Below are 26,274 nucleotides of genomic sequence, written 5' to 3'. Positions count from 1 at the left end.
GCAACCCTCAAAATAATTAAAGTCATATCAGTGATGGACCTCAAACTGCTATTTGATGACACAGCAATACATCTCTCTTACTTGGAAGCATAACAACACCTGAAGTACTATAAATGTTGAATTCACATACAGTGTCCATCTTAGATCTGTAAGTGTAGCATCATGGTAATTCAAATCCCTACCCTGAAATCTAGATGCCTGGGTTCTAGTACTAGAACAGATATTCTTCCTGGACCTTGTGTTTCCCTCATTTGAAAAGATATGATTCAACGACATGGCCTCTAAGATAACCTTTTCAGTTCTAACATTCTATGATTTTCCCCCAGGGCCACTGTAGTTGTATTTAAGAGCTTACTTTTTAGGCAGTATTAATATCGTTTAGATTATTTTCATTACTTACCAGGAACGGTTGTTTTTTATTTATATAACGAACTCTTAACATAGCAAACACGATGTTCCAGGCAACGGTCTAAGTATTTACAAATATAAACTCCTTAAACTGCATCAGATTAGTTTCTTAACTGCCGCTATGTTCTTAAGAAGAAATGTAAAACAAACAATTTAGGGTTAGGAAGAATTGTAGATTGAACAAACCTCAAATTCCTATTCATTAGTCTGAATAATTAAGCACTGAGAGCTTTGAGAAAAAGTGTGCAAATTTCAAGCAGGAAAACCACATATGATCAGTTTAGGGACAAATCCACGAATTGCTAGTACTGGTGATTTGCACTCATACTTGCTTATTAACTGATAGAAACATAATAATTAAATTGCTCCCCATAAGCTCCCACAATGTGTTGTTTTAAGCAAGTTAGCAATATTCGCTCATTTATTCAATCACTGAATAAATTCTTAAGAGCAACAACTATGTTCCCATCACTGTGCTAAGCCCTGGTGATATGAAGATGCAGAAGACAGACATGACCTTGAGAGGTTCACAGTCTGGAGATATTAACTGCTAACATGTGCACATATGGTCAGTCAATTAAAAATTCCTCTGAGTGAGGACAACGGTTTATTCTCTAAGAATTAAAATTATATAAGTGACAAAATAAAATGCTCGAAATGAAACTGAGATTGCTTTGATCTCTATCCTGCCAACCAAAAACGAAGAGGAGAAATAAATTTAAAATAAATAAATAAATAAAGTTAATAAAATAGTCAGATAAAAATAGTCCAAGTATACTTTCTGTTTCATAGAAAATAAGGTGATAGAACATAGAAAGTTACCTATTTTTTTTACATACATTTATAGATGTCCTTACAGTTTAATGACTTCACATTTATACCAAATCCTGAAATATTTATAAGGATTAGTAACCACAAAAGTAATCCTATAAGTAAACCTATCTAACCATTTAAAAGGTAGCTGTAGTCTATTTTAAGTATAATTATTTATTAATACTTTTTGAAAGGAACTGGAAAGAAACTCTGTTCCCATGGAAAGCATACAACCACATATTAAGGCAATGTGCAAATTTATACCCTTGTGTACGTGTATCAATATATAATCAGTTCCCCTTTCTTATTTTATCGCGCGACCAGAAATAGAGTGATTCTGTCCATGGAACCATCAGTTCTTACTTATATAAGAGGCTTTTAGTTATGAATATACTGTGAAACATGACAATTCAAAGGATGGCTACTATTTCCTTAATTTGTCAAGGGAGTTTTCAACAAAGAACCACCATACACATAATCAAAAAAATAGATTATTTTAAGTTCTAAGTAGGGAATTTTTAAAATATATATATTTTATAAGGAGTTGACATACTAATACTAGCAAAACACTGAATCTTCCAAAGGGTGACTTCTCTCTTTGAGTGAATGTGAGAATGGTAAGACCACTGGGAGATGAAAATATTGTTCTCTTGGTACAGTTGTAACTTATCTTGCTCAAGAGCAACAGCATTCTTCAAAAGCTGTGCCATCCAGCTGCCCATGAGTTTCACAGAAACAAATCACAAAAGGGTATCTGCATTAAGGTCAGCAGTAACTTTACAAAGTCCCATGTCTAAAATGACAAAAAGAGCATTCAGCCCTGTGGCTGCCTCTCTTAGCATCCCTGTTGTCCAAAGGTGTAGGCGCCTTCAATTTTCCCCAAACATGCCCATCTAGATGCAAATTCCTGTAAGACAGTTGCTACTACCCTTCCGGCTACAGGGAGTTTTATTCCCAGATTGCTGGGCTCAAGCAAGGCAAGATGGCTGCATCCTGCCTTTCCATCATGATTTCAAGAGGTGGAATGAAGTAAGCCTACCTTCAGTGGAAGGTGCAAGGAAGCACTGAAACTTGTCTTTACCTTACAGAGTGTGACTTTAGTCACCAAATTCAGATACAGGGCTTTCACTGAGCTTTGTATGTTTTGTGAATATTTATTCTGTCATCGGTAGCATATTGTAAGTGGTGACATTTCTTCCCCCTGCACAGTCCAACTTAGATGCTCCCTTGGTGAAGGGGGTGTCTTTTACATTCAATCTGAGAGGGCAGTGAACCTGTAGGTCTCAGGGACTGTATGCTCTACACTGTCCCTTACCTTCTGCTAAACCCTAGGGAAAGATAATGGCCTTTGTCTTACCTGCCTTCCTGAAGTGGATCCCAGTCCTTTTTGATGGGGCATAAATGATGAACACAACATTTAAAACTTGAATGTTCCTTTCCAAATAGCAAAATATTTAAAATAACTATTTCTATTGACATTTCTCCTTCCTGTCAGGTTAAGGGCAAAGGAGGACATACAATATAATCAACATGTTAAAACAAAACCCCAAAAACAACCCTTAAGACCTAGGTTTCCCATTTCTATTTGATTTAATATATGGAAAATTATGTATTTCATTTTCTATTCAACTCAGTATTCCAATAACTGGGTTTCTCTTGACAAACCCACCAGCTCATTTCCATCACTCCTGTATATGTATAACTCTTTCCCCAAATGGATAATGCATGAGACGTTTCCTCTCCCCACCCCCCCAGGGAAGATTCCAAGTATACAGCAAGGTGACCTCACTAAAGCAAATTATAATCGCTATCTATTTTCTGTATTCGAACTAATCTTTCTGGGGGTAATGTACCAGTCTTCAATATATCTCCCAGAAATAGAGGACAATAATTTTCAATATTGCTGCGATCATAACTTCGAGACAGGCTCCCCAGGGCTTCCCTGGTGGTGCGGTGGTTGAGAGTCCGCCTGCCGATGCAGGGGACGCGGGTTCGTGCCCCGGTCTGGGAAGATCCCACGTGCCGCGGAGCGGCTGGCCCCGTGAGCCATGGCCGCTGAGCCTGTGCGTCCGGAGCCTGTGCTCCGCAACGGGAGAGGCAGCAGCAGTGAGATGCCAGCGTACCGCAAAAAAAAAAAAAACAAAAAAGAATACAGAGAACACTTGATTCACAAAATACATATCTCTAAACACTAAATAGCAACATCCGTATTTATCTTTATAAAAGAAAACTCTCTTATCATGAGCATTAGTTTTCTTTTAAAATACCTGTTGACTACCTCCTTCATTTTTTTTCTTTGACTTTTGGATACATTTCTTATCAGTTCACTCATAAATACGATTTCCTATTATGATATATACAAATGAAAATTTTTCAATAAATGATGTACTCAACAGTTAAGATCAAAAACTCTCTTTAGGGCTTTAAAAGAGAAATTTTTCTATGCATAATTAATATCCAAACTTTGCTTTACCTAGGGTTGAAATATATTTTTTGAAAAAGTTATAAAATGTGTAGGAATTTTAACTTTCAATTCTGGAGTCCTTAAATATAAGACATTCAGTATGCAGAACATTTCAGGATATGCATAAAATTCATTTGTTCTGAAAAAAATTCCAAATTAGAATTTAGACATTTCCTTTTAAATATTGGTTTTATATTTACTATGGAATAGCTAAGAAGACTGTCACATCCTTTAAAAATGCAGTTTGTCTTTACAACTGTGAGATCATATGTAACAAACAGATGAGTTACAATTACAAACAGAAACATATGCACTTTAAAAAGCTGGCTTTACCTAAGTTCTAACCTTATTTATAAAGTAATACAGGCCATTGATAATGAGCACATTTTCACATGGCAGTAAAATTCACACTTATTAAAACTACTGGAAAAATTGAATTGTAGTACTGTAAAACTGAGTAAAGTTTAAAAAAATATTATTCCATAAAACAAAGCCAAGGGGCTTCCCTGGTGGCGCACTGGTTGAGAGTCTGCCTGCCAATGAAGGGGCCTTGCATTGTTCGGGCTGTTCTGTTCGGGCCCTGGTCTGGGAGGATCCCACATGCCGCGGAGCAACTGGGCCCACGTGGGCCACAACTACTGAGCCTGCACGTCCGGAGCCTGTGCTCCACAACAGGAGAGGCCGCGATAGTGAGGGGCCCGCGCACGGCGATGAAGAGTGGCCCCCGCTTGCCGCAACTAGAGAAAGCCCTCACACAGAAACGAAGACCCAACACAGCCAAAACTAAATAAGTAAATAAATAAATTTTTTAAAAAAGAAAAAAACAAAGCCAAGGTTGTTCACTAGTCACTAATATTTCTCACTCACATCTTTGTAATCTCTGTAAAAATATGGTGGGTAAGATAAAGCATAATAACAGTTTGCTCATAGGTTCAATAAAAATCCAAGTTACATGTTGTGATAGAAATGTACTACTTTTCTCTCCAAGGGAAAATGCCCATTGCCCTGGCGCTCTACCTCTATGCTGAATTTATTTTATATGGCTATCATATGACCTATTTATTGGAGAAAATGCCGCTGGTTTAATGACTTCCTAGCCCAGCTTCCTTTTATACATTACTTTAACCTCACTTAATTAACTTCTACGACTTTTTTCAAAGTTGTCACTACTATATTTTAAAAAATACCACGTAAAGCATAAAGTCCAACTACTAAACAAGGGTCCAAATATTAAACTATATGACTTTGACAATATTCAGTCGTGTATCATCTACAGAATTGACAATTTCTGATGGTTCAACCTAATAAAACATTCCCTGACTCTCACATCACTGAAACTAAAATTCAACAGCTGCCCAGAGGAGCCAGCTGCCTGCCAACTGAAGCTATGAAACAGAAGGTTTGGGACACTGTCGCAGACCAAAGGCTACTGCCCATCAATAATACCTTTCCTGGACCAAAACAATGTGAACAATATTGCCCTTTAAAAAGAGAAGGCGGGTAACAAACCGGGAGTCACTCACAATGGACATGACCAGTGCAGAGTGGAATCAATCGTGAGCAGCTAACAGTGACTCTGCGCCAGTTATAACGTTAGCCCGTGATCCAAAAGAATGAGTCATTCCCACCCATTTTCAAAAACGTGTAGCTCAATCAACGTAGAGTTCTTAAACGTTTTAGCTAGGGGTTGAGGATAAGGTGTGAAGACATGAAAACCTGAGTTCCTAAAGAACCTCTGTGTAATTTTGATGTGCTCGTGTATAATTTTCCAATGCCACAGTGGAACTTTTAAATATGACTAAATGTCTTTGCAGGTACTGCCTGAACCTGTGCAAAAGGAACTGCTCTAAGGGGCGACTGAAAGATGCTTATAAGATGCTAAGTTCTCTGGGGAAAAGTTGTTGGCTGACATATACACACTACTGTATATAAAATAGACAACTAATCAAGACCTACTGTAGAGCACAGGGAACTCTACTCAGTGCTCTGTAATGACCTATATGGGAAAAGAATCTACAAAAGAGTGGATATAGGTATTTGTGTAACTGATTCACTTTGCTGTGCAGCAGGAACTAACACAACATTGTAAATCAGCTAGACTCCAATAAAAAATTTTAAAATAAAACAAAGTAAAAGTAAATCTCACAGATGTGCCCTTGCAGGTTTACAACTGCATCGCCACCATCAGAATGATGTTTCGGAATGTTCTTAGCGAATTTGGTCTATTTGGGTCTAGCTGGGAAACAAACTCCAGTTGAGGTAGTAACTGATGAAATCGGGCTCCTATTCTTCCCCATAGATTGCCCAGAATATCGAAATCACTTAGAAAAGAAACAAGGAGTCGTTCTTTGGGGAATAGCAGTGTGATGCTCCTGGAGCACCCTCTGGAGGCCAGAAAAAGGTGACACTAGTGAAACGGAGAAAGAAGAGAATTCTGACCTTCCAAAGGCAGAACTCTACAGATCTTACTTAAGTTGGACTCAAAAATGCACTTATGCAATTGTAATCAAGGAGACCTAAGAAACATGCGTACTTAATTTATAGTTTACAAATGCAAATAAATCCAAGGTGTATGTAACAACATTCTCAAATAATTTTTCCTTCATTAAAAAAAAAAAAAAAAAAGGAATGCACTGATGAGTGTATTTCAGCCTGCATTCTAAATTCCTTGGGGAATTGATTGCAGAGGCATTTTTTCGTAGTTAGAAGAGAGGGATGTGAAAATGTGACATTTTCATTCACAAAATGTAAGTAAGCAAGGTTATTTAGGGTATTACTAATTGTCAAACTTTTCGAAGTAGTCAGCTTTATGCTTATCAAAACTGAGAGTAAATTGAGCTTTTTTTGCTTCTAACACCTCACTTTTTCTAAAGCAACAAACACTGACATCTATTGGCATTTTGGTAGCTCGCTTTTTAAAAGTCTGTTAAAACCCACGAAAGGACACGCGTGCAAACATGTGTAGGATTAGGATGAGCCCAAAACACCACTTGGTCCTTTGAAGAAATTTCATTTTATATACCTGACATCATATTTAATAGATGTTATTTTCCTCTGATACAGATAAATCGGTTTTTAAGCTAATACTATATGATTTAAGTTTCTGTATTTTCTGTTTCTTAAGAGGAGAACTCGAGGGTTAATCAAAATATTAGAAGTCCACTTTTTCTGCTTCTCTGAGCAAATGAAATCACTCACCCAAAATACTGACATTTGGTTTGTTTTCGCCTATCCTAACAGAACAGGATAAGATCAATACCGTTAGTGTCAAATGTAACTTGTCACTTTGAGAGCGCTAATAAAACACTGATTTGCTAAGAATCACACTTCCAGAACTTTAAGCACTACCTATAGCCATGCTAGTGCGTGTGGAGGGGGGGATAATGAAAGATGTAGATTTTTAAAATATTCATTATTTTCTTTATATTTAGAAACACCTGCACTGGATTCTATGAACCATGTCGGCAACATACTCTTACATTTACAAAGAGCATGTTGATACACGTTTTCGTTTTCGTTTTCAATTTGTACTAGTCCCAAACGAGAAGACTACGCATGCATTCTATATAAGCATCAACTCTTCAGTGTGGCCAGAAAAGGACTCATGTTTCAAAACCTTCTCAAGTTTGAGACCTCAACCTTTTTCTGCCAGAGATAAAATGATATTGCACCTCACTCTACTTTCAATATTTAGACTGAATTCAAGACTGTTTTCATAATACCTATATGCAGTTATGGTATTTGACATACTTATCCACTTTTCTCTCTATTTACAGGTAGTAGATATTAATATTTATACTCACTCTAATCTAAGGCCAGCTCTGGATTATTTTTTACCGTACAAGGTAAATTTGGAAAATTGTGTCAAATATCTCAGCAAAGGCACAGAAGATCTGTGTCTTAAATCATTTTCTGAAGAGGGTTAACATTGATGGGGCCCTTCCTACTGCTGTTATCTCATTTAAGCCTCAGCAAAACTTTATGATAATAATTTTATTATCCCAGTTTCACAAATAAGGAAACAGGCATGGAGAGGTTAAGTAACTTTCCCATGACTATACAGGTAAAGAGCAGAACTAGGGTTTAAATCCAGGCAATCGGGCTGTAGCACTAAGTACCAGGTATCCTATAATAGTGAGGCATTTTTGTACTAAAAGACAGGAGATAAAACACACAAAGCATCTGTTACACTGCCTGGAACATGATAGGATATTTAGTAAATAGTAACTCCCTTATTAATAAGTATAAAATACTAGTGCCTGGCATGTAATGTGTTCGTTGCTCTCATACTGGTTCAATATTTTCTGATTACTTACACATTTTATGGTCTTTTCTTCCCATTTTTCCATCATATCATTTTCTCATTTTGCAGATGTGAGAACAGTATCCCAAGTTTCTCCCACTCTTTCTGCTTCAAAATCATTCTCCAAAATACACCCGCTTCATTCTAAAATTAGTATTTAATGTCTTGAATAATTACATCATCTAAGTGGTCACAAGTCACCAGCATGAAACAGTTCCCTGGACATTCCTCCTGTTCTGTAAACACGCGCTGCCCTGGTAGTGATGGGGCACTTCATATCCAAGAGTGTTGACAAGCACTCCAGCCTGGGAAGCCACTGAGTTAACAAAGCAGGTGGGTGATGTCACCTGGGAAGCACATGGCTGGCTTCTACCCATTTGGGATATTAAGTGTTTTGATGTTTCCACCACTTGTACTTACAAACACCCCTTCTACCAGGGATGAAGGGAGACCCAGTAGTTCTAGAACTGAGCTAGGCTTGGTAATGAATGGGTCCCAGGTCATTTAAAAGGAAAAATAAAATAAAAAGAATCCTTTGCAGTGTTTTAATGAAAGAAAAACATCAGCAAACAGAGATTCATAGAAGAAGCTTAGAGCCAAATACCAAATGGGCTGGGGGGAAGCTCTGGTTTTGTAATTCAGGCTTCAATAGACAAAGTTTGTTGAGCTGAATCAATATTAAAAGTCTGGATATGGGAGATCCAGCATCTAGGAGGTGCAGGAAGTTACAGCACCCTTGGTACATGGATCCTCGTTACAAAGCCCAGGATTATGCTGAGGTTGCTTTTTTTTTTTTTTTTTTTTTTGAGCAAAGAAGAAAAATCAATGACCCCAAGGGCCTGGGAACTATCAGAGTCATTACTGCGACACAGATAATTCTGTTGAACATCTGCAGCCACAACAGTGTGCAATTCAATATTCAGTATAAAACTGCGATGCTACGAAACATAGTTACGTATGTATCACATACCAGTCACACGTGTCGCACAAAAGTTAAAGAAATATTTTTCCCCTAAAGCTATCCCTCCAACAGATGTGTTTATGCCTCCGCATATGATACAGAACACAGCGGGGCTGAGGGGCTGAGTTCTCTCAGCCTTATCTCTCCCTTGACTGTCGTGAAGTAATGTTATAACCTCCAAAAAGAGGCTTGGCTGTTGCATGGGCATCATGTAGGACAGAAAGTTTCAGTGGCTGTTTTTAAGAAAGGGGTAAAACCTGGGATTGAAGGGCACTGATGAAGGAGCTATTTAAGAGATGGGTGTCCTGTAAGCCCTAATTTGAGCTGGTACGCCAAGTGGCGATGCTATAGTTATGGCATCTAGAGGTCATTCCTTTGAGGATGCCTGAGGACTACAGAGTGCAAAAAAGCTTGAAAAAGAGGTGTGGGTTTCCCTCACAAACCATTAGGGCTCTCAGTTAAAGATAAGGAAAAGTACACTGACAGCATTACAAGGGAACTGACAAGAAGGAAAGAAACAGTGATTTCAAAGCAATACTATTTAATGCCAGGTGCTTTTATCTAAAGCAGGTTTCAAGTTGATCGTTGTTTTTGAATCAAATGAAGAATAAATATTCTTATCTGCTTTATAGGGTTTAACGAGCACAAGATGCCCTGGAGGGGGGTAAAAAATTCCACCCCAAGGAAGACAACTACCTGATGGAAAAGAGAGATACACTTTAAAACCAACCTAGAGCCAAGTTCACTCCAGATTCTCTGGGAAGAGAGTCAAGAGAATGTCACTTAAAGATGCCAATCTGTCTGGTTCAGAGGAAATCACAGCGGTGGGACTGGAAAGCATAAAGAGAGTCACAAAGGAAGCTCTGGGACGCTGTGTCAGGAGAGAATATTAGGTGGTCCCAACACAGCTGCCTACCCAATAGATGAGATCTGTAGGGCACAGAGATGCCTGTTGGCTCTTAAAATCTCTCCCACCCACCACGGGTGCTTATCTGAAATGTCTATGTTAAGTAAGGCATTGCTGCCCTGAAGCCTTGACAAAGTGCAGACCTGTTACCTGAAAGGGATGCTACTTCAAGCCACTGTCCCCTCCTTAATTCCTCACACCTCCTCCAGAGGACCACAGAAACGTCTGAAGGCAGAGCACTCCCGGGCAGGACAGAACAACACTTAAAGAGCCCCACAAATAACTCTTTACAACTTCACCACTGTGGTCAGGTCTAAGAGCTCTTTCATTCGCTAAAATAACCTTCCAGAGGACAGTAGAGAATGTCACTTAGGGAGACTGCTAATCCAGCTCCCCACTTCAGCCCTTGTTGAATAAAATGCGATAGGGTAGCTCCAAAACAGGGAGAAAGTAAGGAAAATTTCAATACACCCTCATGAGGGCTAATGAAGGGTAATGAAGGTGAATCTGCTCGGCATTATCCTATCATAGAAGCATGCACAGGAATGGTCAGTGGCCAAACAATTACTCTCTGTTCAATTTGTTTTGCTCAAAACCTGTTTAAGGTCTCTGCCAATAAGCCAGGCTCTGAAATGCTCTCATTGGTGCCAGTAAGAGGACTAGGCAAATCTTGTTTTCTTCCTGCAAGAAACGGGCAAATATTTCTGTAAGATAACAGAGTGCCATTGAATTGATTCTTCAGAAATGCTTTACGAAATGTGCTGGGGGATGTTCTAAGTGACTTGAGGTATCAGGATCAATTAATAATTGGGAAGTGCAGAGGCAGAAAAAGTCCTTATATTCTTCCCCCTCCCCTCCATTTTTTTTAAAAGCATCTTCTTCACTTAATCACTCATAAGCAAGTATTTATTTGGGGCGCCTCCTCTGTCCAAGACAGTGTCGAAAGCATCAGCCCTTCTTAGGGAAACAGAAGGTGAAACTGTCATTCACGTCCGTGTTCCGATGATCACGCACTAGACTCGTCTCTAGAAAGCCTCAGCTGCCATTTCATTCTATTATATAACCAGTGAGCAACTGGGTTCAAAAGTTCAAATGAACTTTTGCTTTGGGGCATCTCTTGGGAACATAAATTAACCACATTTATCAAAGAGGTCCTGAAAAAATAGAACTGCAAAACCGAAAGTTTGAGAACCTTTTTGGGCAGACCTGATTCCTGGCGCTGGGCTGGATTTAATCTGCTTCGCTGACCTCTAGGAATCCCTCTCAGCTGATCTGAGCTCCGATACTGCAGGGCTGAATCCGGGTGAGCGTCCGCGCACACCGGGACCCAGCACTCCCTCCCCGGGGCCCAAATCACCGACGCGCGACCGCTGGCGTTCTCTCTAGAGCACCCCGTTCTTCCGAGCCAGGCGCTGCGAGGGGAGACCCGTTCCCGCTTTTCTCGCTAGAGGGCAGGCGGGGCCCGTGCAAAGCGCTGCTGGCGCTGGACACGCGCGCACCCGGCCTCCGCTCCTGCACGCTGGGTCCCGCTCCCGGGCTGGGCTCGGCTCTGGGGCGCTGGGCAAAGGCCGTGCCAGGGAGCGCGGCGCGTCCGGGTCCTCCGGAGGCGCGGTCCCGGCTTCCGCCCTCACCCTGAGCGCGGGGTGCTGGCGCCCGGGTGGGGCTCGACGCCCAGGTGAGGGGCGGCCCCACAGAGGGAGAGCACCGCCCGGCCCCGTGGACGGCCGGGAGCAGGGCCAGGCGCCCGGAGCGCAGGGCGCGGGCAGGCGAGGGCGAGGCGGCGGCATCGAAGGAGGAGAAAGAGAAGGAGGAGGATCGCGGAGACCCGGCCGCGCGGCGCACTTACCTGGGCTCAGGCCGCCCGCCGCGGGCGCGGACTTCTTCCCGGAGCCTCGGTCCTTCTTGCCCTTCCCCTTGCCTCTGCCTTCTTTGCGCTCAGACATCTCGCCCGAGAAGTGCACGCTCTGCGCGGACGGCGCCCGGCGGAGGCGACGCGCGACAAGTTTGGTCCGAGGGCTGGGATCGGCTTTGGGAAAAGTTTGTCCCTCGAGGGCGGGGGTGGTGGTGGTAGCGGGTAGAACCACCGGCCGGGCTGCGGCGCGCGCTGCGCGTGGGGCGTCTCCTGTCGCCGGCGGGGAGCGCGGGGACGCGGCGTGCGGTCCGGGCCACCTGGGACTGGCGGTCGCTGCGTCCGGCGGTCGCGCTCGCTCTCGGGGAGGCTCCTGTCGCGCAGGGAAGTGCTCGGTTCCCGCCGCTGTCGACTCCTGTCGCGGCCTCGGTCCGGCGCGCTCGCAGCCCGAGGAGGGAGAGGCGATCACCGTCCGGCCAGCGCTCGCGTCTCCCGGCAGCCGCCGTCACCCCGCTCCTGCCCTCCGCGCGAGCCCGGAGTTCCGACAAGTTGGGGGGAACTCCTCGCCGGCTCTTTTTCAATTGCCCCACCGCCAACCACCTCCCGCCCGCAGGTTGGACGCTGGCGCCTCCTTCTCGCCCTCCCCTGGCCTCGCCCCCTCCTTCGTCCCCGCCACACCCCCACCCCGAGGCGCGGACACGCCACCGGGAGGAGCCTGGCCTCGGCGCTCGCGGGCGCAGCCCCTTTCCCTCCCCGAGCCGGCCTGGGCGGGGGGCGGTGCGCGGGGCGGCTGCCGGGCACCCCCGACAGGGGTCGCTGGAAGCCGCGCGCAGCAGCCGCGGCCGCCGCGCTCGCGGGAGCCGGACCGCGCGTCCCGGGGAGATTGCGAGACCCAGGAAGGGATCCGGACCCGGGGCCCTCGCTCCTCGCTCCTCGCTCCGCTTCCCCGCTAGGCAGCGCCCGGGAGGGCTGGTCCCTTCCCTCCAGCGCGGAGAAAATGGTGGAGACAAATTTTGCAACTCCGACACCTGCCCGGTCAAATTAAGGCTCTGGAACCCGTGGGAAGGAGAGGAACGGCTGCTGTTTTCTCATTAGAGTTTGGGGTTCCGTCTTTTCTTTCTTTAGTGAAAAAACCCACACGCACGTAGGGCAAAGATAAAACTCTGGGTGGAAGGGGGATTGAGTAAGGCGGCTGTGGATACACAGGAAGGGCTCGGGGGACCGTAAAGATGGTTAGATAAATCCATCTTCGTCGATCTGCTCCTGGGATGCGTCTGTGTCCTGCCTTCGTGTGTTTAACAACGTGCCTGTCAGACTTCTCATCTTCAGCTTTTCCTAAAAGAAATAATAATGACCTGGCCTGTGCTGGGGGGGCGGTCTCCTAAACTGTATCTCTCACTACAACTTAATTATTCAAGTTGTTACTTAACTGATAAAACTCGGGTTGGAAAGCGATCGACAATAAAATTACTGCACTAGCTAGAGTCACTCCGCTCTGCCGAGAAAGCAAGTACGGTGAGGTAAAGTAGAGAGACAGAACCAGAGGTCCTGAATTCGTCAGTGCTAGCTTTCTCCGATTCAAACTTCCCTCAGAACTGCGGGTGAAACCTACTTAGCCTTCCCTTGTCCTCCCTCTGGTGGAGAATTCTAAAGAGCAGTGAAATCCAGAAAACGTTAGCACCCTGCTGCGAAGGACAACAGTGAAAGGCCAGGGTAATCAGCCCCGCGTAAGGATCCAGAATCATGTAAAGCAAACGTTCTCATAGTTGTATGGCAGCTGTGGCTAAGTCAGAATGTTCATTTACAGTGACAGGCCCACGTGTTGTGCTCTGAAAGAGATGAGTACCATCCACCCATATGTGAAATTTACTTAGTCCTCTTTAAAAGTAATTTGCTCCTGATTTTCCATCCTCTGGGATTAATGCTAACTGAACCATTACCTACAGACAGCCTTCTTGGTATATTTTCCAAGTGCCACCATTTAAATAAAGGTGAAATCTGGGGTGCCTTCTTGCTATGTATGTGGAAAGGGAGGGGGGACAAAAAGAGTTATTTAAAAACTGTCCCAAATTAAGAATGATTTTATTCTCCTTTAATTTGTACTGTAATAAGAACCTAACTCTATGGGGTGGGTTAAGTCGTTAAAAGATATCTTAGCAGTAGTGCCATCATTTATTTTGAAAAATTTGATGTCCAAATATCTTCTGATAACCTTCCAACGAACACCACACATCAATTATACTGGGCCATAAAAACAGCAAAATCAGGGAGATTATGAATACTGAATAGCACTATAATATTCCACAGAGTCTAATGTAAACTGGAACTGAATGATGGCTGAAATAACTCTGCTTTCCCAGGTGGGGCCACTACTTAACAAACAGGAAAACAGCAAAACTCAGAAAAGGGGAGCCCTTTCAGAAAGGGTACTTTTTCTCCAGGATATGAGACCCTGTAAGGGCTTAGTATACAACTGCTACATGTTACCAGATACATCATTATTTTAGAACTGAAGGATAGAAAGCAGAAATGTATTTTGGAATTAAAAAAATAAAGTTTCAGATCTTTCCAAGTAAAACAGAAAGCCAGCTGGAAAACCCAATTTGAAATTGCCCTTAAATTATTCATCTCTATGGTCAGGAAGTAGCAGATGAATTTGTTGTTGTTGTTTTGCATTTTTATAAATCCTCGGAAATGATCAGAACAGGGATTGGAGAAAGGAGGGAACCTTTCTTTGCTTCTTGAAACTCAAAATATTAACCTCAATTTAGAAACAATGACATGTTTTCATGGTATCGTTTTATTAATTTGTTATGTATTGTTCAGCTCTTAGAGTCTGTATCATACAGGGTATATCAGCTCTCAGGTAATATATGTCAACCTGTCAACATGTCAACTCCTGAAAACGAGAGTGGATATTTATAAATAAGCAACTTGAGAAATAAAGAAAGACAAAATGGAGCTCTTGTATTAAATGACAGCTTATAATAAAGGCAATCCTGTGCCATAACACTTTTCTTTGGCTAGGCTTAACTTTTAGAAGCACTCTTAGAATCCACAAAGCTGGCCAAATATACCCTTTCTCTCATTAATTCCCATTTGGAAAATACTCCAAGAAAATCTTAAAAAGAAAAAAAAAATGAAAAGTGAAAGAACATTAACGTGTGAACATTTTTATACTTTTGCAAAATATTGTGCCTACTGACAGCAATGGGAATTTCATTTTAAATTCTGCAAATAGATATCTTTCACTTTTAAAAATGAAGTAACAAGATAATTTATATAGATTATTTTTTTAAACTTTGCAACAAATTCATTGTTAATAAAGATGCATGGATACAAAAGAAAATCTCCCTCGCCAGAGCCAGTTCCAGCACGATCACTAAAGGCACATGACTTATTCACTAATTCACAAAGCATTTACTGAACTAAACGCTCAACAGTAGAGAAACAGAAAAAAAGAAAAAAAATTGCCCCATTCTCATGAAGCCAAAATAATATGAGAAAGGCATGAAAACAAATTAATTACTACAATACAAATGAAAAGCAGAGCCAGATACGTTTTCCAGGGCCTGAAGCTCATAAGATTTGGGAGATCTTTTTAAAGGGAAAGAACACAAACTTAAAAATACAAATTTAGATCCAAGACTGTTAAAGGGAACCTTGGAAGTGAGAGGCCCTGAAGCTTCCTTAGCTTCACGGCAAATTCACTTCTAGTGATTCTAAGCATATTCCACTATCTGCACAATTATATACTAATTCAGAAATTAGATACTACTTTCACATACTATCACTATAAAGAGAAGACATTAACGGGCAGTCAAAGGGAACACACACTTTTTCTTTTTTTTAGATTCCATATATATGTGTTAGCATACGGTATTTGTTTTTCTCTTTCTGACTTACTTCACTCTGTATGACAGACTCTATGTCCATCCACCTCACTACAAATAACTAAATTTCGTTTCTTTTTATGGCTGAGTAATATTCCATTGTATGTATATGCCTTTATCCATTCATTATCCATTCTTTATCCATTCACCTGTCGATAGGCACTTAGGTTGCTTCCATGTCCTGGCTATTCTAAATAGAGCTGCAATGAACTGAAACAAGCAAAGACTATAGTGTAAGGAAAATAAGACGAAAGCAGCTTTACGAATTCACTAATCAGCAATTGTCCTGTATGTTTAGTTAGACTCTTAGAATAAACACGCAAGCTGAGTTCGTTAAACAAAAGGCTTCTGACCAACTAGATACCCTCACAAAACTGGAAATGGTGTCCTCCAGTACATTTGGAAAATATTAAACAAAATTCCTAACTAATCATATTCTGTCTGCTGTGAAGAGTCAGTCTGATAACAAATTGTGAGTTTAGCATCCTAAGAAAAATACTAAAAAAGGTAACATTCAAACAACACTAAAATGAAATCTGTGTTTATGCTTTTCTGCTTTGTGTGATTTTTAAACATTATCCCACACCAATGATTGTTGTTATTATTATTATTGTTTATCATTTTTATTAATGATAAGATTACTCTCATGATTGTAGGGATACATCCTAGATTAAAAATGGATTATACAGCTGAACACGAGTGCCTACTTTCTTTTTGTGGACACTATCTAAAAAAGAGGCCTAGTGTCATAAACCTCTTCTCTAATAGGGTGGAGATGTAAGACTTAATAGTCTTTGAAACGTTTTAATTTCTTTGAAGAAGAATACAATCTCATGCAGCTTTTTGATTTCTCTTTCTGACCTCCACACTAATTATTTATCTTTATCTTCCTCATGCCCTTGCAACACATACTTAAGATGTGTTTGTGATGCAAATACCTCAAATGTATATACACATGCATATATGCATACACATATACATATGTAGATATACGTGTGTATACATCTGTATTTGTGAGTGTATGAATGCATATGTGTGTGGGTGTATAGTTATTGCTTCTCTTTCCTCTACTGGAAATGAGAAACACTGTATTTGAATGCGAATCTATAAAAGGTGGAGATTATATATCCTTTTATCCACTTTTTTCATATCGCTATCCATGAGAATTCTCAGCACCGTACTTTGCACGCACTAAGCACTAAATGGTTTTGCATATACTGAATTTAAATAGAATAGGATGAATATAAAAAGACTGGTTCTGATATTACCATTTCTATCAATCAATTACCAATCACCTACCCTGACAATCATCTTTGCCACCTCCTTTCTGCAGCCAACCCCTCCCCAAATCCTGTCATTTTGACTTGTCTCCTTTTATTTCTCATCACTAAGTACCACCCAAATTTAAGCCTTCGTCTTATCTTTGCTTTGATCATAATAAAGCTTTCCACCTGGACTCTTGCTCCCTCCAATTATTTTGCTACATGCAGCAGTCAGAGGAGTCTTTCTGAAATGCAGACTTAACCCAGCCATCCTTTGCTTCCCAGAACCTTACCCAGTGTCCTTGAAGGGCTAGCCTGTGCCTAACTCCAGCCTGATCTCACTACGCTTCATCACTCCCTCTCCATGCCTCATGCATGAAGGCTTCTTTGCAACATGCCTCTAATACTTGTCATTCTTTCCAGCCTCAGTGCCTTTGCACTTACTGTTTCCTCTGTGTGAATTTACCACACTTGGCCTAATTCCACTTACTGCTCAGGCTCCAACTGAATTTCAGTTGCTTAGAAGGGCTTTCCATTACCTTTGAAAATGATTTTAATCTCCCATCCCATTTTTACACCTCCTTCAGAACATTTCTTCCAGTTTGTAATTATTTTTTGTGTGTGATTTTTATTTTTACAAGGATTTTTTAAATGATTATTTACAGTGTTTTTCTTATACAATGATCTGTTTCCACTGGACATTAAATTTTTTGAGGGCAAAGACTGACTATTTCATGTTCTATGTTATATCTCTAGCACTGGGCCTGTTTCATCATAGCCAATTACATACATTTTGTTAATTGGTGAATAAAGGACGATAACTAGAATCGCTTTCATATTTATATAAGACTATACATACATATATGTGTGTATGCTGATGTTTATTTGATCAAATTTTAAAATGATAATGATGCTTATGGTACCAAGCATGACATTTGGGGATAATTTCTGTTGAATAAGCCTTTCTAAGAACGGACATATAGAATAAGAATCTTGACTTATAGGGTATAATTTCTCAAAACTTTAAGAGGTGAGGTGATAACTTCTGTGAAATGGTAAAATCGCAAGAAAATACTTACCTTTTTTTTCTTAATTGCCTCTGCAAATTTCACCTGTAGATTACATTTATTGGCTCCATTTCCTTCCTTGCATTTGTATGAGGTGTCAGAGAGACCCATAAAAGAGCTGGGTTTTAGCAAGGCTGTTCTAACAAAGTGATAATGGATGAAAACTTTTAAACACAGCATTGTTAACAGAGAGTTAAAAACCCCTTTCTAGCCTTGGTATCATACAAGGTTCCTATTCCCATAGGATTATTTTTCACTTAACACACTAGTGATAAGTCCATATGTAGTCATTTTAGCAAGTTGCACCCAGTAACCACCTTACAGTTATCTTTGAGTTTAGATTTAACTCTCTTAGTATTTTCCTCACTTCCCATCATGCATATCCATATAACAAAGGGATTTGTCCATACATGCATCGGGTGCAGATTCTGTGAACATCTAATATACAGCCCAGAGAGAGATTCAGATGCTTTGGTGTCTTTTAAGAGTCGTCCTACAAGATCCTCTAAGGTTAACATCTTTCCTTTCAAGAGTCACTTTATTCATTATTGTGAAAAGATTCATCCCTGCTAAATGTATAATGATGTTAAAATACAAATGTAAGGTCGTGAGTGATGAATGAGTACTTCAAATATTTGAACAGTGCGAATAATTTAACAGATCAACTCTGCTTTGGTATGTCCCAGGAGGGACACCTGGTAGAAGGCATTTCCAAAACAGCTTATAGTATACAGGAAATTACTTCACAATGTCATCAGGATAACTGGTCTGTATGGAATGAAACCCTTACCCACAATGTTATGTACCTGGCCTAGGCATGTAATAACACCACAATTATTCTTTTTCCTCCTTTCTCACATAATTCCTTCTAACTTCCTTACTAAATCTTTATATTACCCTCCCCGCCTTTTTTTTTTTTTTTTTTTCCCAGCTCCTGTTCAAGTTAGAGCCCAATACTTCATATATCTGACTTGACTAGGGATTTTTAGTTTTGAGCTCAGAGCCAAAAGTGAAGTTCTCAGTGGAATGTTACAATCATCTCCACCCCTGGACCCCAGCCTAGAATTCTAGTTCCTTTGCAACGGACCAACTTTCAACATACTAGATGTTTGGGAAACTGTGTGTATGTGTGTGTTAAAAAATTTCTATCTTTCACTTCTCATTCATTTGGGAAAAGAATTTCACAAGTATTAAGAACTCAAGAAAGCAATTCATCTTGTAAAGATGATTTAGCAGAATAATTAGATAACTTGACAGAAACGAAATGACCATCCAAAAAATAACTGGTGACCAACCATGCAGAAGATTACATTCTTATGGAAAATGCTGTCTTTTCTGCTTAATCATAAAGACTGTGTTTGTTCCAGCTCTTTCCCATAAATACAAGATGGAGACCACCTAGTTCAAATGGTCCAGGAAACTCTGGTCTTGCCTATAGGGTCTTACTCAGCATGTAGGGTTCTTTAGAGTCCCAAGAAATTCTGGGGGTGATCCTGGAAACTAGATATTCAACTGAATGTCTAAGAAATATGTTTGGATTAGTATTTGTGAGTGATCTTTGTTCAGTCCTAGAGCAGACTGAACTCTTTAAGATCCTGTAAAGCAGATACATTCAGGCACAAAAAATTGTCAGTCCATCTGGGACTTGTGTCTTCAAGACCAACCCAAACCAGCCCTGGTATTGTAGGTAGGAAGAGAAAGTCACTTTTTTTTTTTTTTTTTTGTGGTACGCGGGCCTCTCACTGTTGTGGCCTCTCCCGTTGCGGAGCACAGGCTCCGGACGCGCAGGCTCAGCGGCCACGGCTCACGGGCCCAGCCGCTCCGCGGCACGTGGGATCTTCCCGGATCCGGGCACGAACCCGCGTCCCCTGCATCGGCAGGCGGATTCTCAACCACTGCGCCACCAGGGAAGCCCGAAAGTCACTTTTATTTAAGTGGCAATTATCTTGCTTCAGAATTACATCAACTTTTTTTTTTTTCTTCCTGTTGTAGTTGTTGTGGTTTCCAAAAGATCATCTAACAGAATGAGGTGGAAATCCACCATCACTTTTGTTTTCATAATAATAAGTAGACCCCTGAGAGCCCGCAATGTGCTAAGATTTACATCAGTGTGTGTTTATTATGGGTACTAAAACTATACAGTATTTCTAGCTCAGAAGTGCAAGGTAAAGAACTTAATACATACCTTCTCAACTCATTGGTTTCTTTTAAAATTTACGTTTTCCCTCTTCCCTGAGAAACTTTCATTAAACTATTACCAATTCTTTCCCTCCCTTGTCCTACTGCTGAATCTGCCCTGACAATCTCTGATGCCAGGTCACTCCAATTACCCAGTTTTCTCCATGAACGTTATCTTTCCCTGTTCTAACAAAGAAGCCAGAACAAAAAACTTCTCTTCACCCTTCCTTTCCTTTTATGACCAAACACTTCCAGTTCTTTTTTATCAGCTCACGGAACCCACCTGCTCCCCCAGCTTACCGCCAATCTCATGCAACTGCTGAGAATTCACCAGTGCCTTCCTTATTGTCGTATGAAGGGTCATCCTCATGCCTGGGGACACTGATACACACATCATCTCGAAACCTTCTCCTGGAACTCACAGTAACATCTTGGTGGCAGAACTTTCTCTTTCTGCCAATTCTTTTTTCTTTTTTCTTCCTATAGCATAAATGCTGGCTCATGGCCCAATATTTAAAACTCTTTTTTTTTTTTTTTTGCGGTATGCGGGCCTCTCACTGTTGTGGCCTCTCCCGTTGCGGAGCACAGGCTCCGGATGCGCAGGCCCAGCGGCCATGGCTCACGGGCTTAATTGCTCCGCGGCATGTGGGATCTTCCCGGACCAGGGCACGAACCCGTGTCTCCTGCATTGGCAGGCGGACTCTCAACCACTGCGCCACCAGGGAAGCCCTAAAACTCTTTTTCTTAACTACATGATAATCCTAGGAAAATATCATTCACGACCACTGGATCAAATTTTGATAATTCACGAATGTGTGTGTGTATAATTTTTTTTCTAAACTCCAAGCCTCCATTTCCACGAACCTCGAACTGACCAGTCTGTTAATTCCCATCCCTCTCCCCTCACCCGCCCCCTCCCCCCAGAACCAGACATGGTTCATGATCAGAAACTAGGTGTCATCCTTCATTTTTCTCCTCACATCCTCCATTCCTCCCCTGATTCCAGCCATTTGATGCCCCAGTCCCAGCGCTCTTATCTGAAGCAGCTTTTATCCTCATCACCTGTCTCCTTTGCTTCTCCCCTGAGCTCGGTCCTCAGTCATTCTTTGACTGACCTTTTTCAAATACCCCTCTTACTGCTTCAGCTTCCTTTCTCACACCCAGCCACCCTCCTTCCAGCTACCGGAGTTAATCTTCTAAAATACAGCTATTATCTTGTCATCCTTTATGTAACATTTCTATGGATTCCTGTTGCTATAAAGTTGCAACTTCTCCTTAGAGGTTAGTCAAGTCCTTCCCAATTCAAGTGCTGCATAGATATTCAACCTCTCTTCTATCTTACCCCGGTAGTTGGTATACTCCGGTCACACTGAACTATATCTGTTCTTACTTCTATGCCTTTAACTCTGTTTTTCCTTCTCCCTAGAATTTCTTTTCCTTTTCTGCCTAGCAGGCAGACCCAACTCAAAACTCACCTTTTCTATTTTTCCCTGATGCTCCCCTCACAATCACTGCTGCACATGTGTCTTCCTTAGACGTCTCTTGAGCTCAGCACCTTAATTACTATCATTATTTGTTTTCAAGTCTGTCTCCCTGCTCTGCAGGAAAGATGCCTCAGGAATCATCTCTCTAGTTCCATGAAGTACACATCTGACATATGTATATTAAAATGCATAGACTATAAATGTGTTCAAAGAATCCCCAATTTACATTTAATTCAACTTCAGAGTGATTGAATAGCAGTTGAAGGGCTTTGAAATCTTTCCAAATTTAACTTTTTACTCCAACGCAAAGGGGACTTTCGCTAAGTAATTACAACTTTTCCAAGCTCTGCAGCTGTATGAGCCCAATCTTAACTGACTTGTTCAACCAGAGTTACAGTTAGCAGGATTCAAGAACAAGGCTTGCTGGTTTCTACCACTACATTTCTGTGTACTGAAATCCATTTAAGCCCCCTTGTTGACCTACTCTATGTCTTATTTGCCCATATTAAAAAAAAAAAACTTGTATAATAATATCAATACTTGTTACACATTAACCATCATAATGAGGTATTATAAAGTTCAACTCATCCCTTATCTGTAAATTCCTCTATAAAGAAAAATAAGTTTATGATGTAGAACCTTCATCTTGATTTCTGAAAACTCTGATGACTCTGGAAGGGAGAAGGAGTGTCCCTTTATATAGTTGATATTTTTTGATTGCTTGAAATAGCCTCTCAGAGACTGCTGGTAACTCTGCAGCCCCATCTACCACCCCCCATTCTCTGCTTAAGTGTCTGAGAACCTCTGAGGGTCACAGTCTCCACCTTGGACCTTAGATGGAAGCCTGTCTTCAAGAAAGCACCAATGAACCGGACAGAGCTTTGAATTCCGACTCTGCTGCCTCACAGCTGGCTCCTCATCTGTCAGAGGGGGACTATACTACCAATTGTAACAGATCACTGTGGTGAGAATTAAATGAGCTCACGGGAGTCGTGTCCAGCCTACAGGGGGCGCTAGAGAAATGGCACCTCAATTGGTCGTCAACTGTCCTCTGACTTCGAGCTGCTGTTGCTCCTATCAAACATCTCAGAGTCCAGGCCAACTTTACTAAACGAAGCATTTTGCCAAAAGGATAGGTGATTTTTTTTTTTTTTAACCATTCAGTAATGACTGAATAGGTAATTCTGAATTACCCCAGGCCATTGGCACTTAAGGCTACAAAGAATAAGTAAAACTAATGAAAATCAGATATTTTTATGGATTTGAAGTTTTCACCACACCGCTCCTAATTCACCTCCTCTCATCATCCCTTTCTGGGTTTTCTGTAGGACAGATGACTGTTCACTGGCTCAGTGGAAGGCAGCAGAGGGAAAAAGGAGGCAAAAAAGGAAAACTAGTATTTGAATGAGTAGAATATTTAGTAGATTTTATAAGTAGAATTCTAATTCTAATCACAGATTCCTGTCCCCTCGTTCACACACCCTGTATGATCCCCTCTTCTTGAGTATGGGGGCGGGGGAACCTATGGGTATTATGGGTTATGGCTCCTGTGCTTAGGTTATCAATCAGTTGACTCTGAGTTAATCCAGAAGGTGGGTCTGACCTAATCAGGTGAGTCCTTAAAAGGAGGGCTGAGCCTTTCCTGAAGAGAAAGATCATCCTACTGACTTTGAAGAAGTAGCTGCCATGTAATGAGAGGGTCACATGCCTAAGAGTGGAGGGTGGCCTCTAGGAGCTTAAAGCAACCTTGGCTGACAGCCAGCAGGAGAACAGGGACCTCAGTCCTACAACCACAAGGAACCGAATCCTACCAACAGTGTTGATGAGCCAGGAAAAGGACCTGAGCTCCGGCTCAGAACACAGCCCAGTCGATGGTTTGATTTCAGCCTTGTAAGACCCTAAGCAGAGGACCTAGTTACTCCCTGCCCAGACTTCCGGCCGACAGAACTGGGAGCTGATAAATGAGTGTTGCTTTTGGGTGCTAAGATTGGGGTGATCTGTTACAGAGCAGTAGTAAGCTAATGCAGTTATAAAAACATCTTAATGTACACAGTGCTTTAGAAAGCAGATATCGAAGGGGCTGGAAAATGACAAATGGGAAGAAAGTCTGGAATCTGCAGTGACTCTCCCTGCTCTGTCACTTCCTAGCTCCATGGATTTGGGGAGTCACTTAACTTCCCCAGCCTTAATTTTCCTGTCTGCAAAATAAAGGGCTGAATGATGGACAAGATGCCTCCAAGGTGCTTTTATATTTTACAACCTTAGATGATAAAACTCTTATTTTTTGAGAGGATAAAACAAGGCACATGGGGAAGTAATGTAGAAACTTTCACAGATGGCAGCTCAAACCCAACTCAGAAATCCTAGCTCCTCTATTTGTAGACCATCCTGTCTCCACCCCATTCTCTGAGCTTCAGCCAGACTCACAGGCATTAAATGGACTCCAAGAAGGTTCATAAGCTTCACCCACAGGTCCAAAGGGGATCTGAAGAATTGTGGCTTTTTTCTATTTTTGGAGGGTAGGGGTTTGTTTTTATTTCTCACAGGGAGATTTTTGGTATATGTTTTCTGCCAAAATAATCAGTAAGATAAAGCACCTGCCATGGAGATGAATGCTATATAAACTTTGATGTGCATCCATGGTGGACATAAAAACTTTTCTATAAATAATAACAATTTAACTCAAAAATATATCACAGCCTAAGGATTCTTCAGGGAAATGTGTATATGTTCCTAAGGAAGGTCCATGGTCCTGAAGAAGCAAAATTTTTGGCATGGATAAGAGAGATGTTTAACAGAGCTGTTTCTGCTCTAGTACATACGTTTTTTTCTGTTGATCTGTACAAATAACCCAAGTGGAAACTTCTTTATGAGACAGAAAAGTAGAGTGAAATGTTTCAAGTCCACAATATCAGCTGGAAAGAAATTATTGCTGTGTCATTTAGAAAGTGGTTCCTTTCAACAAGATTTACTATGTTACTATGACTAGATGAATTTATCTCCTTTTCCCAAACGTATTAAAGCATAAAACACTTCCCTAAAGCCACTTTGGCTCAAATATGTTTTTCAAGGAAAGTCGTGGTATGCATTAACTAATTCCAAGAAACCAAAGTAATCTAAAATTTTCAAATCCTGGAACAATCTCAAAACACTCAATAATAGAACATGCTTTAACTCAGCTCACAGATTATCTATATAGGCAACATAGAGTGGATTCTGAAAGACCATAGTGAGCCCGATTTTGACAGACTGAAGCCCAATGCTGAAGGAAATGTTGGAAGTGAGATCTGGGCTATCCAGTTTGGTCTATAGACATTGATGAAATTGTCTATGCAATCAAACATCAATGCTTTTGTAGACAGAGTATCAAATCATCAATAAAGGCCATTCATGAAATATCCCTAGGTGTTTTAATGGGATGATGGAGCTGATATTTAACTGGACTTATATGCCTCTAATCACACTTCCCCGTGTCTTGAAAATATCTGCAAACTCAGGTGGAAAATGTGAAACCAGTAAAACTCAAGTTTCAATGCCCCACACTTGCAGGAGTCCCTTCCAAGGGCTGTAACTAATTTTGTGTTAATAATTTTCTTCTCTTTTCTTTTCTTTTAGCCTGTGCCATGTGGCATGCGAGATCTTAGTTCCCTGACCAGAGATCCAGCCCCTTGTACTGGGAGCACAGAGTCTTAACCACTGGACCACTAGGGAAGTCCCAATTTTTTTAAAAGGACCTCCAAAACTAACTCCTCTTTAAAGGAGACTATAAATACAGTTTGAGGACTATAGTAAAAAGGCAGACAAGTTTAACAGTTAGGGTTTTACCATATTGACATTGAACTAAATAGCTGGGTTTTTTTCCTTTTAACTTTTCAAGTCATGGTTTTTGCATGATCAGCCCTGAATGATTGAGATCATCCTCCTATTCTCACTTCAGAGAGCATCTCTGTTTGCCACGCTTTGAGCACATGGGTTTGTAAAGCTCATTCAAGAGTTTCAGGGTAAGGGGCACATGGCTGACAAAGGGAATAGAGTGATTTGTACCTGTTATGTTGAAAATATTTGATAGGTGATGACTGATCCTATTTTCTACAGTGTTCAGTTAATTAACTGTTGAATTTTGATAGATCCTAACCCTAATATTTTTCTCTTTAAAATTGCTAAATGTATTATTTTTAAGACAATTATTTTGGGATAGAGTTAAGTGAAGAATGCCAATGGTAATAAAACAGTATTAATTCAAAAGAGATTGTGCCAGCTCTACATGATTCCCTGGTTCTTTCAAAGGAGGAAGATAATACAAGTTAATCATTCAAGTTAAATTGACTAAATTAATCTAGTCAAAACATTTAACTTGTCCAATGCAGACCTAGCCTAAAATTAGGATATAAAGGTATTATATAGCTACATGAAGAATCCAAATCACGTTAATCTTACTTAAATGTCCAGAGTTTCATATCCTGATTACATGCTATTTCCAAACAGAGTCTAATATTATACTTTCAAGGTCAAGCTCTTAACAGCAGTAATGGTTTTTTGTTGTCATTGTGGGTAATGACGTCTTCAAGCGTTATTATCATAGGAAATTGCATATTTCTTCTGTTGTTTGTAAACATGTATTTATATATACACAAGACAACATTTGTTATTTCTCCCAATGCTGTGGATCTAAACTATGAAAGATC

At 41.0% G+C, this 26,274-nt stretch overlaps 1 protein-coding gene across 15 annotated transcripts in view; it reads right to left on the bottom strand.

The window, feature by feature from the left end:
• NRG1 (neuregulin 1) overlaps positions 1-26,274 on the bottom strand; it is a 1,012,474-nt gene that overhangs the window by 198,639 nt on the left and 787,561 nt on the right. For 2 of the 15 annotated variants that reach the window (XM_067022392.1, XM_067022395.1), the window contains exon 1: positions 11,703-12,296. The exons of 6 other annotated variants lie outside the window; for them this stretch is intronic. In XM_067022392.1, the coding sequence (XP_066878493.1) occupies positions 11,703-11,799 (97 nt within the window). In that variant the 5' untranslated portion in view covers positions 11,800-12,296. Of the gene's footprint in view, positions 1-8,001; positions 8,120-11,702; positions 12,343-26,274 lie in introns of those variants that run through there. 7 more of the 15 variants (XM_059049279.2, XM_059049283.2, XM_067022391.1 and 4 more) reach the window with 5 other exon arrangements.

The sequence above is a fragment of the Kogia breviceps genome, chromosome 20 (genome assembly GCF_026419965.1).
Source record: "Kogia breviceps isolate mKogBre1 chromosome 20, mKogBre1 haplotype 1, whole genome shotgun sequence".
NCBI lineage: Eukaryota > Metazoa > Chordata > Mammalia > Artiodactyla > Physeteridae > Kogia > Kogia breviceps.
This window is presented reverse-complemented; position numbering and strand designations above follow the sequence as displayed.